Genomic DNA, 12,660 nt, shown 5'->3' with positions numbered 1-12,660 from the left:
CTGGATTTCTGGACGTGTATTGTAATCTCGTTCCTGTTGGGTCCCTAAGTTTTGGGTTCTGGGTCCAGTTTGATAGGCTGTATTATAACATAATATAATAAGGGTTTGGCTGAAGTGAGCAGAGAGCCAGAGGTCCTGACAGTGCCAAGTGGACTTGGCCTGTATCTCTCTCCCTCAGGCGAGCTGCTCCGAGGACATGGGCCGCTGGCTTGGACTGCTGCTGGTGGAGATGGGCTCCAGAGTCACCCCTGAGGCGCTGCACTATGACTACGTGGACGTGGAGACCTTAACAAGCATCGTCAGCGCCGGGCGCAACTCCTTCCTGTAAGGGTCTATACCCTACCACCCACAGCGGCCCAGAACCTACCCTGTCTCTGCTCCCCCAGGGCCTCTGAGTGCTGCCTTGGGCACTAAAAGGAGAGTGAGGAAGGGTTGAGGGAGAGTCTCTTCTTTGGGAAGTGAGAGTGGGTTCCTGCCTTTTCAAGAAGGCAGGAGGAAGCTAACTGAGGTAGCCCATGGTCAGGGGACACTGTGGATAGATGGAGCAACCATGGAGAAGCCCTTTAGCATAGTAGCCTGGGCTCTGCTCTCCTGACACCAAACTGTATAGGTTCTCGTGCCCTTGGGCATCGGGCCTGCATGGGGTGGTACATGGAGTTCAGCTTGAGCTGGTCACCTGCCAGTTTGGAGCCTGTTTTCTAGAGTGGAGGTGCTGAATTACCTGCTTCTCAGCGTGTAGAGGGGGTTCTCAGCATATAGAGCCAGGGGGCTCTGCCTCTGAAGCCCTCAACACAGCTCCCTGGCAGGGAGATTATAACTAACCTTCCAACCTCCATTCTTCATTAAGAACTGTGGCCAGGCCCTCCCCTGGTGGCGCAGCAGTTGAGTCCTGGGCTGCAAAGCTGCCCACAGCCTCTGCAGTGCCAGTTCGAACCCCAGCTGCTGGCGAGGGTCCCACATGGCACACAGACCTCTGCTGCCGTGCCCGCTGCTCCCCTCAGCAGTGTATTTCCTCAGTCTGCCTGTTCTGCTCCCCGCTCTAACTCTGGTGAATACTCTCACCCTCCCACGCTTCTGACTGTACCCAGTGCTTATATAAATAAATAAATAAATCTTTAAAAAAAAAAAAAAACTGTGGCCAGAATCAAATGAGAGAGGGGACAGGAAAGCACTGCCAGCTGCAACACTTTGTAGTCATCATCACACCTTGTATTTTCCAGATATGCAAGATCCTGCCAGGATCAGTGGCCCGAGCCCCGGGTCTACGATGACGTCCCTTATGAGAAGGTGCAGGTATGGTCCCTAGGCTGCAGGGAATGTGGCCACTCCTTAGCGCCCCTCCCTTTCTCCCTTCCTGTTGCTTCCTTTGCCACAAGAGACCATTTTCATTTCAGCAGCAGTGGGAGTGGGGGAGGAGCCTCATCACAGACCACGGCCCAGACCAAAGCTCCTCTGGCAGGAGCAGTTAGGAAGAAAGGGCTCTGTGAGCAGCACAGCACTTCTCCAGTTTGAGCGAGGCATTGGCCTCTCTGCCTCTATTTACCCATCTGTGATCCAGCTGATTCAGTGGTGTCTTGGGGAGACGCTAACTGGGTCACCCGCACAGGCCTTCCCCTGGTGGCACCCACAGTCCAGGCTACAGCCCCAGGATAGTCTCCCTGTCTTGCTCATTAAAGCAAGGAGATGACATTTATTTATAGTGAGGCTTCATGTGACCCAGACTGCTCCTCCCCCAGGAGGGCCAGAGAACCACACTGATCAGATGCACTTGTGCATCAGGCCTCACAGCCAGAGGGGAGGAGGAGGCTGCCAGGACAGCGAATATGTTTGCAGGCCGGGCCTCTGCCCTGGATGTTGCTGGGCGACACTCTTGAGCTGTCACTGCTAGGACTCAACAGTCGTTGTTGAGACTCAGATGAGGCAGTACATGCAGCTTGAGATTTTTTTCAGTTGCAGAGTATAGTTCTTAAGTTTGGTACTTAAGAACTTGGGACTCAGGGCTGAGTCGAAGTTACCTTGGGCTTCACTTCTCTGGTCTCACTTGCTGGCCCCACAGAGATAGGCAAGAACTGAACGAAATACAGAGAACTTAGCACAGGGCCTGGACATCAGAAGGACTTACAACCAAGTAAATAGTACTGTTGTTTTCAAAATCATCACTCTGTTACCTTGGTATCATGTCCCATTCCTGGTTTCCTGAGCCTTGATGGGATTTTATGTTTGTAATACTCTTCATAAGTAACTGGATAGCCAGTCTACTAGTTACCTCACTTCTCCCATTGGCTAATCTCATCAATGACTTTTCTAACTGGTGACTATATATTAGCAATTCAGAAAATTTGAAAGATTGGGCCTCCCCTGTTGGCGCAGCGGTTGAGCGCTGGGCTGCGAAGCTGCCCACAGCCTCTGCAGTGCCAGTTCGGTCCCCGGCCGCAGGTGAGGGTCCCACATGGCACACAGACCTCTCCTGCCGCGCCCGCTGCTCCCCTCAGCAGTGTATTTCCTCAGTCTGCCTGTTCTGCTCCCCGCTCTGGCTCTGGTGAATCCTCTCACCCTCCCATGCTTCTGACTATACCCAGTGCTTGTATAAATAAATAAATAAATAAATAAATAAATAAATAAATAAATAAATCCTTTAAAAAAAAGGAAAAGAAAATTTGAAAGATACTTCCAAAGGATATGTAGACAAAAATAGCCATGATTTTTTTATATTTGATATAGTCCCAAAGTCTTTAAAGACTTCCTAATTTTTCTCGTGGCAGATTATTCCAGCTTAGGGTTGCCTTCTCCTGCCTTCACAGGAAGGTTTAAAGGCCCAATGATAGGCTACTTGTGAGAATGGTTTATAAACTGTTGAGTGCTGTACAAATCTAAACATGAAAGACCGGGGTCTCAGAGGCCCCACAGTGCTCACCCACCAAGCTTGGTCTAGACCTCTGTGTTGGTGCGTCTGAACTGATCTGCACTTGACTTTCCTCCCCCATCTCCACCAGGACGAGGAGCCTCCGCGGCCCACAGGGGCCCAGGTGAAGCGCCATGCCTCCTCCTGCAGTGAGAAGTCCCATCGAGTGGACCCACAGGTCAAAGTCAAGCGGCATGCCTCCAGTGAGTTCTGAGGGGCCGGGGTGGGACTCAGAATTGATTTCCTTCAAGGGTCAGGCAGGCAAGTAAATGAATAAGCTGAGGTATGAGAAAATAGTCTAGACTTTGATCAAAGGCAGCTGGCTTGTAGCCTCAGAAGGGAAGAACAGGGAATGGGGGGCAGGGGATTCTAAGAACCGGGAGCCCAGAAATCTAGGTAACATGTGAAATTACTTATTTAATATTGGCAATTAATTTTTAAAATGTTAACACTGAATAAGGCTAAATATATGTGTATGTATGGATATATGTAAACATACGTAAGGGGAGAAGCAGAGAGAGCTAACCATCTGGGGCAATCAATGAAAGGCTGAGCTCACCTCGGCGTCTCAGCCCGGGCTCTGCCTAGCAGCCCGCAGGGGCTGGTGAATTGCCTGATGGGTGAATTGCCTGATGGCCACACTGCACAGTAGTGACCGTGCACCCAACTCTATGGTAAGTGCTATTTGATTTCCAATACTAACCTCTGCTCCTGCATGAGCACACCCGCTTCCTATAGGACAGCATTTTCCAAGTCTTACTGCTTTAACTTTCTTCCCCCTGTACCAGAACCAAGTCAGGTTCTACTGTTTGCTTCCTAAAGATTTTTGTGATGCTTTTCTTTCTGAGCGCCCCATGTCACTCATACAGATAATCCCTTCTGGGAGTCAGGAGGCCTGGGCTCCTTTCCTCGCTTAATCACTGAATCACTGTGTAACTTTGGGAAAGTCCTCTCCCTGTGTGAGTCTAAACAGTGACGCTCATAGGCACTGGAAACACAGGGCTTGGGGGATGTCTATTTAAACTGAAGTAAGCGTGTGAGATTAAAGAAATCACAAAGCGTAAAAGAAGAACCTAACCAAGATAACAAAAGATACTTCAAATCAGATCTTATATTGGAGCCCATTTTCTAAGAGACGTGAAAGTGGAGCTGCTCTGGTTGGGGACTGGAGACCCACTGAGCACCCCACCCCGTCCAGCAGCCTGGGAGCCCCCACTGTGAATCAGAGGCCCCTTTGCAGGACAGTGGAACCACGGAGCTAGTCTAGCAGCATATTCAGATGAAGAAATTAAAAACCATATAAGCAAAGGGTCTTACCCAAGATTAATCAGTAAGTATTAATTACCTATTACTATAATATTAGCCAAAACTTAGTAACTAAAAATATAAGCACATTCTGCATCCCAGTTTCTCTGAGTCGGGAATCCAGAGTGGCTGAGTTAGGGAGTTCTGGCTGGGCTCTGTCATGAGGTGGCCATCAGGACGTCGTATGATGTGCTGGAGGATTCCTTTCCAAGATGGCACACCCTCAGCCTGGCGAGTGTGTGCTGGCTGTGGGATGAGGCCTCAGTTCCTTGCCATGAGGACCACACCAGTCGGCTGCTTGTCCTCATAAAGAGAACTGGGTTTTCCCAGACCAAGGGACCCAGGAGGGAGTAACAGGGCAGAAGCTGCAGTGTTTTGTGACCTCACTTTGGGACGTTCATGCTCTGTTTTCTGCCTTGTCCTAATAGCACGCGGTCAGTCCTGCCTAGCGTGGGATGGGACCACAGGAGGACATCAGTACCAAAGAGAAAACCTCATGGAGGACAAGTGGGTTGCTGGGGAGGGTATAGTGTGAGCAGCTTCACAGACCTACTCCCCAGCAAAACAACCTCAACTGGTAAAAATTACTAAAACAGTCATCTGAAGTCTCTGAAAATTGTCCTAAGGGCATACAGCAAACAAAGATTTATTCTAGAAAGCACATTAAGTAAAAACCATAACAGTTTTTAGTAAAATCTCAGTAAAAACCATAACAGTCTTTAGCACTTGAGCTACAACCCACTCCTTTACCCTTCTCCCAGCTTAGTATAACAATCGCTCTTCTAGGCAGATGTGAACAAGACAATAGGGTTCCCTCCCCCAGCAAAGGGTTGCAACATCTCCCCACCTCTCATCACCAGCACTACTCACCCTACCCCCACCCCACTCTGCACTGCAGAAGCTAAATTCCAGGTGAATACAGCTGAAACAAAGGGTGTTCCCTTCCCCTACCCACCCCAACTCACAGGGGAGAGGGTCTACCCAGGGCCTACCCAATGACCCTCCCTGCAACTCACTTATAGGACAAAGGTTCCCCGCTGGAAGAGGTAAGCCTCGAAGAACAGGGGTTATGGTTCTTTACCAGCACCCTGCTCATCAGGCAGAGCTGTCACTCCAAGAGAAGCAGGCCGTGGTCCCATCCCTGGATTCAGAACAGTGGCTCAGAGATGTTGCCCATGGTGAGAGGCAGGCCATAAGAACAGAGAACTCCAAAGCTCTCCCTCAAAAGATTTGCCTTGAGTTGGAACAGTATGGAGAAGTTCAAGCCAAAGAGTTCTCTCAAAAACCATGGAGATTTGGTGGGAACCAATTTGAGAGGCCAGTAGCAGCTCCATGAGAGCAATAAACTAAACCATAGGCCAGCAGTTTCACTAGAGAGAACCAGGGAAGGAGACAGGGAAGAGGAGGCCACCTGGGGCCAAAACAAAGACTATTCTCCAAAGATTGGCCTCCAAAATGACTGTGCAGTGGCTGAAATTAATAGGATCAGATTGCAACAACTGATGCCACAGGCCTTGTCAAAAACAGTAGAACAAGCAGTTGGCATTAGCAGGTGTGACACCAGTGGAAGCAGGCAGCTCAGCAGAAAGATCAGCGAGAAAGTCAGAAAGACTGCTAATACCTGTGCTCTCCTTCCTCCCTCCCAGTCTGTATTTCTCTGGGAGATTGCCACCAAGTTTATCTAGGGGTGCAGATCTAAGTGTTTCCATTTTATAGAAAAAAGTTGAGGCTGAGAGAGAAGCTACAGCCAGCCAAGTACAGGTCAGAACTGAGGTCCGTCCTCCGCCTCCCATCTCTGCAGGTGCCAACCAGTACAAGTATGGTAAGAACCGAGCTGAGGAGGATGCCCGGAGATACTTGGTAGAAAAGGAGAAGCTGGAGAAAGAGAAGGAGACCATACGGACCGAGCTGATGGCGCTGCGGCAAGAGAAGAAGGAGCTGAAGGAAACCATCCGGAGCAACCCAGGTACCTGCGTGTGTGCCCAGGCAGTCGGGGACATGGCCGTGGCCCCGCCTCTGGGACAGGAAGGGGAGATATGGGGAGGTGGTCTGCACAGGTCCCCAAGTTTCTTACCCAGGACAGGTGAACTTCTCCTCCCCTTCCTCCTCCTTATCATCATCATCATCATCATCATCATCCCTCCTGCCTAATGGAAGTGCCGTCAATTTAATAACTGCTTTGGTGAAAGGGGATGAAAAAGCAGCATCAAAACATGTGCACTTAATGTAGTAAAATGTTACCTCATTTTAGAAATGTTAAAATGTGGAAAGCAGCATGTCCTAGAATCAAGGAAATAAGAGTCATTATTCTGAACAACACATTAGCTCATTCATTCACAGATATTTACTGAGCACCGGACTGTGGGGCACATTGGTCCAGCGGCTGGGACGGTGACACTTTGCAGGACTCTCTTCTGAGGCCCAGGGCTATGACCTCCACAGACCCTGCCCGCTCTGGGCTCCTCTGTGCCCACTCTCTGCTGTTTCCACTGCTGTCTTCTCTCTCTAACTGCAGTTCAGCACTTTCAGCCAGAGGGTGAGTGACGGGAGCAGAGGTCCTGTCCTCAGAGAGCATGTCCAGGATCACACAGTGCATGGGAGTCCAATGGAGCCTGTGGCCCAGTTCACAGCATTGCGAACAATTTCAGGCACTCCGGTGCCCCCTCGAGCCCACCCATACATTGCCTAAGATTGAGATTCATTAGCCTCGGATTGAGAATATCTGGATTAAAGGATTTGACTTGTACTGTTTGGTCAAGGACTAGAATCAAGAAAGGGAGGCAAAGGAGGTTAGTTTGGTTTCAATATAAGGAACTTTCTAAGAGTCTGAACCAGGTTTTGGAGAAGACTGACTATCTTCCTTGTCTGTCAATTGTTTCATAGCACACCACTTTGTAACATATTAGATTATTAATTATATTGTTTCTCTCCCTCATGATGCACACACGTATAAGCTCCACAAGGGCAAGGATCTATGTGTGTTTCATTCACTGATATATTGCAAAGGCCCATAATAGTAGCACTCTGTTGGTACTAAATGACTGAATGAACAAATGAATAGTCCAGACACATAAAAAATTGCCCATTACTAGAAAACCCTCCAGTGCAGCCTCTGTCAGGCAAAAATGGAATGAATTTTTAAACCTGATGAGACCCCAAACAGCTCTTGGTGTGAAGAAGGTACTTATATAGGTGTGTTTGTTTAAACTGAATGAGCAGCAATATCCTAGTAGTAACACCTGGTCAATGTAAAGGGTTATACTCAGTTACAAGAGAAGTCACAGACAAACTGGCTTAGAAATGAAGAAAACTAAAATTGGCAAGTTGAGCAATCAATCAAATATAGTGAGGTCCAGGAACATAAGTGATGTCTCCAGGAAGCGTATTCTCTCCTCCTTTTGTCTGCCTTCCTGTACCTGATTTCATTTTCTGCCTCATGATGATGTAGTGGCTGTCCAGATCCAGCCCTCACTCAGTCCTCTCAGTCACTGCAGCAGAAAGAGCTTCTCTTCCCAGTGACTTCCACAAAAGCCACAGGATTCACTCTAACTAGACCAATTTTGATTCCTAAGCCAGTCTCTGGGACCAGAAAATAAGATATGACTATGGATCAAGCTTGAGCTATGTGTCAAACCCTTCAACTAAGAGAGTGAGATTAGCCCCACTCAAACATTAGGGAATGAAAAAGAAAAGGTGGTTTCCCTGTGGTAAATCAGGACTCTGTATCTAGAAGATTGGGAGGTGGGTACTGAGCATGTAAAAACAATATAGCCCAGCTCAGAAATGGAACCCAGACCCAAAATTTACCCCTTAAAACTAGGACTGATGGGTGACAAGAAGGGGAAGACTAAGGCCTGAGGCCTTGCCAGACAACCTGATGCTTGAGGCCAGGCTCAGCTGTTTCTCACCCATATCTTCGGACACAGGAGCAAAATTAAAGGTTCTGGAGGAGGCCATGGCCACCCTGGAAGCTCAGTGTAGAGCAAAGGAGGAGCGCCGGATCGACCTGGAGCTGCGGCTGGTGGCTGTGAAGGAGCGTTTGCAGCAGTCCTTGGCAGGGGGCCCGGCCCTGGGGCTCTCTGTGAGCAGCAAGAACAAGAATGGGGTGAGTCCACTTCCTCTGGTGCTGGCGGCAGCTGCTCCACAAGCCCCTCACATGCTACAGGTCTTCCTGGTCATCAAAGCTGTGCTTCTATGCTCATTCTCAGATGAGAAAACTGAGGACCCAAGAAGGGTTGGGCATGGCACAGGTGGCACAGCTGAGAAGGGGAGTCTGGGAGTTGGAGCAAGCTCTCTGGCCTGGGTTCTCTCTGCTAAGGTCTCACCATTTGGCTTTTTATACTGAATGCCGTCGAAGAAGTGGCCTTTGGGTTACGCATGATAATAACAGTGATAATAACTGTTGGATCAGAATAACAGACTCATGCTGATCTACTACCATAGGCCATACAGCATCTGGATCCGCTCACTCGATCTTCACAGCAGTCCCATGAGGGAACACTATGTGCATTCACTCCACTTGTCAAGACATGGAAACCCAGGTTCAGAGATGTTGACTGACATGCTCAAGGTCACTCAGCTAAATGGGAAACAGGATTCCAAACCCAGAAATTCTGACTCCAGAGCCCTGCTTTGGCCAGTGTGGAACATGTCCCCATGTACCAGGCTATCTTTAGGGCTTGGGTCCATTATCTCAAAGGCTCCCTGCAACCCTGAGAAATAGATACTCTCACCTTGAATGAGACTCCCTCAGTCCATGTCATTGTCTCAGTCTCAGCAATTATTGGCCCATTTGGGCCAATGTATTTTTTTTTTTTTTAATTTTTTTTTTTTTTTGTTTTGTTTTTTTGTTTTTTTTTTTTTGTTTTTTTTTTTTATAGAGGCATGCTTTATTTATTTATTTATTTGTTTGTTTGTTTTGTTTATACATGCACTGGGTACAGTCAGAAGCGCGGGAGGGTGAGAGAATTCACCAGAGCCAGAGCGGGGAGCAGAGCAGGCAGAAGGACCGAAGTACACTGCTGAGGGGAGCAGCGGGCGGCAGGAGAGGTCTGCGCGCCATGTGGGACCCTCCTCCAGTGGCCGGGGAGCAGCCGGGGATCTAACCGGCGCCACAGAGGCTGCGGGCAGCTTCGCAACCCAGTGCTCAACCGCTGCGCCACCGGGGAGGCCCAGGGCCAATGTATTTTTATTAGGAATTATTATGTGTCTTGTGGGATGTTTAACAGCATCCCTAGACCCCAGATGCTAGCAGCCACTAGCTGCTCATAGCTCCATGTCCTAGCTTTGGACAACCAGAAATGTTCCCAGAAATTTCCAGACGTCTCCTGAAATGACAAAATCACCCCTCACTGGTCTAAGTTTCCAACAGTCCTATCATGTTATTCTTTCTCATAGCACCTAATGACAACTTGCATGTATGTATACATGTACACATACTTATAAATACATACATCCATATATATGCAAATATGTATGCTTGTCTAACATCTGACTGCCCCACTAGATTGTGTTTTTATTTGATTATCATTATAGCCTTAGTCCTTTATAGAGTCTGAAAAATGGGAGTGCAGTTGATGTTTGTTGAATGAATAAATGTTACACCTGATTTCAGACCAGGAAACTGAAAGATGAACTAACTGGTCTGATAAGTGTGAGTTGTCACTGGGAACCATATTCTTACTGTTACTGTCCCATATCGCATTGTCTGTCAGACCACACCCTGATGTCTCTGAAGCCAGGGCTGTCCCTTCAGCCCCCACACTTTCTCTCCATGGGGCATTCCCAACTTCATTTACAGATGAAGAGCTTAAGGGTCAGGGACACAATGACTTCCCAAAGTCTCGGAGGGCTCAGGCTCTTGTAGGGGCTGGAAGTATCTCCTTCATCCTAGCTGCCGCCTCCTGCCAGCAGACCCTGAGGTCCCCATTCCCCTCCACTTTGGATACTGTGGATGGCCTTAGGATATAAGGAGAAGTCTTCTTTAAGTTCCCTGCAGGTTTAGTTGTTAGGAGACCACACATAAGGAACTACAGCCAGTAAAGTACTAAGCAATTAGATAGAAAATGTGAAGGGGTGAGGACAGTGCAGAAAATGGGAAGAGAAGAGAAAGGCCAAGAAATAGGGCTGTGGTGGTTGACTCGGGGCTCTCCCACTCACCACTACATGATCTCGAGCTGTGACTTGACCTTCCCATTTTCCTTACTTGCGAAATAGAATGACTAATAATAGTACATATTCCTGAGGCTTGGTGAGGAGGCTGAATGAGCTAATCCACACAAAGCCTGGCGCGCCGTGAGGGTGCCATCATTTTAGCCACCATTACATTTACTCCAGGGCCCTTACCCATTTTGGTGCTGGCATGTTTGCATAGTGCCTTCTGTTTACGTTCTCTGGAGGGCAGGCCCAGCATGGGCGGCCAGCACTAGACCTCACCTATGTAATTATTTCTTATCAACAGGAAACTGCAAATAAACCCCAGAACACCACCTCAGAGCAACCTCTCCCCGTCAACTGTGTTTCTGAGCTGCGGAAGAGGAGTCCGTCCATTGTAACCTCCAGCCAAGGAAGGGTGCTGCAGAAAGCCAAGGTACAGCACTCAGTGTTCAGAGATCTTCAGCCTTTATGCGGAATGTCAGTAAAAACCAAAAAAATCAGCTAGTGGGAAGGGCAGAGAATTGCCGGTAATATCCATGGAGTAAAAACCATCAACTTTGCTCATTCAGAACCTTCTTAAGTTTTTCTTAACACAGAATTCTAAAAAGCTCTGGTTTCTGAGTCTACAGTGTGTTTTGGGACAAAGAAGGCCATTTCAGAAAGGAGGAATCTGAAAATCAGGGAGTGGAGGGACTTGACAGGTATGCGGGGCTTCTGTGGCCAAACTGGGATAAAGCCCGCCTCTCCCCATTCCAAGCCAGGGCTCACGCCATGACACTGCTTCACAGTCCCATCTCTGAAGCTCTCGGGCCAACTGTGTTTCAGAACTTTTTGGATTTTATAAAATTAATAAGGCACATATGCTCTAATGGATGAAAAACCCCAACAAGTTCTCACGAGGTAGGGACCCTGGAAGTAAACACATTAATAACTACAGTAGAGCACATGAAAAATCACACCCTGTGGAATAAATAGGTTACAAATGGCTTCATGTTCAAGACAGGTTTTGCCCTCAAGTGAGATCGTGCCAAAACACTTAAAAATATTGATTGGTCTCAGGACTTTCTGGCATTCAGAATTGCAGATAACAAAGTAGGACCTGAAAAACAAACACCTGAGCATTACGATATGAGATTAGAGAAATAATCAGCCAGAGCCCAGGCCATCAAGGCCCAACATTAGAAAACTTTCTCTGGAAAGGGCCAGATAAGAAATATCTGAGGTTTTGTGAACCCCACACATGAACTCTCATGATCACTCAACTCTGCCATCATAACAGGAAAGTGGTGACAGACAATATGTAAATGAATGATGACTAGGACTATTTCCCAGTAAAACTTTATGCAAGGACACTGAGATTTGCTTTTTATATAATTTCATGTGTTGTGAAAAATCATTCCTTTGATTTTTTTTTTTTGAACATTTCACATTTTAAAATGTGAAAAGCATTCTTAGCTGATGGGTTGAACAAAAACATGCGCTAATCCAGATTTGACCCATCATGGGTCATTGTTTGCTTTTCCTTCAAACTTATAAGCCACTGGAAGATTTTTGAATCATATTTTAACATAGTAGAAAGTCACTGGCAAGTTTTAGGCAAGGAATTTGGGGATATGAATTATGCTTTTAAAAGACCATTCTCACTATTGTATTTAAAATGGCTGAAAGCATAAGAGAGATCAATTAGAAGTAGTAATCTAGATGTAAGAGTGATCTAGATTTCAAGTGAGAAAGATTTAGTGGAGGTAATACAAGGTGGATGGCTTTGGGGATAGAGCCAAATGATTTGCTGATGAGGATATGGAAGATGAGGAAAAGGATGACTCTGAGATCATTGCCCCGAGCAACTGTTGTTTAGGTGGTTGAGCTTGGAGGAGCTGGTTGGGATTGGAGAATACCCCCACCAAGAATGTTCTAATCACCATGTTCTAATCTGGTTGATACCATCCCCCCACACACACACACCCCCACCCCTGTCCCAGGCTTGGCTGGAAGCCCTATGCATTGTTTATGAGTCAAAAGCTATTCACTGTTGGCCATGACTTCAGGATCCCTCTTAGATGAACTCCTAGACAACCCTGTGAAAAGGGATGGAGCCTGTGGGCTGCCTGACCTTACCTTCCCTTACCAAACTTCTTGGTTTCCCTCTTGTAAGCCTCCTAACCCACATCAAGATCCTATGGAATAGCTCTGGCCCCGATGCAGTCCCCACCCCCCTCCTCCTTCTGGGCTCAGTTTCCAGAGTTTGTCTGAAAAAGACAAACTCTGTGATGCTTGAGCCTTCTTAGAAATGAGGC

General features: G+C 47.6%; 1 protein-coding gene across 2 annotated transcripts in view; it reads left to right on the top strand.

Annotated features, from left to right (window-relative positions):
* Positions 1-12,660, top strand: part of AFAP1L1 (actin filament associated protein 1 like 1) — a 61,330-nt gene that overhangs the window by 45,059 nt on the left and 3,611 nt on the right. Inside the window, exons 13-18 of one of the 2 annotated variants that reach the window (XM_037508980.2) lie at positions 179-324; positions 1,221-1,293; positions 2,994-3,105; positions 6,009-6,173; positions 8,134-8,312; positions 10,668-10,796. In XM_037508980.2, the coding sequence (XP_037364877.1) occupies positions 179-324; positions 1,221-1,293; positions 2,994-3,105; positions 6,009-6,173; positions 8,134-8,312; positions 10,668-10,796 (804 nt within the window). Of the gene's footprint in view, positions 1-178; positions 325-1,220; positions 1,294-2,993; positions 3,106-6,008; positions 6,174-8,133; positions 8,313-10,667; positions 10,797-12,660 lie in introns of those variants that run through there. The other variant, XM_037508982.2, reaches the window with a different exon arrangement.

Source organism: Talpa occidentalis, unplaced genomic scaffold, assembly GCF_014898055.3.
Source record: "Talpa occidentalis isolate TD23 unplaced genomic scaffold, MPIMG_talOcc4v2.1 talOcc4.13, whole genome shotgun sequence".
NCBI lineage: Eukaryota > Metazoa > Chordata > Mammalia > Eulipotyphla > Talpidae > Talpa > Talpa occidentalis.
The sequence above is the reverse complement of the archived record's forward strand: the minus strand, read 5'-3'. Positions and strand labels throughout refer to the sequence as shown.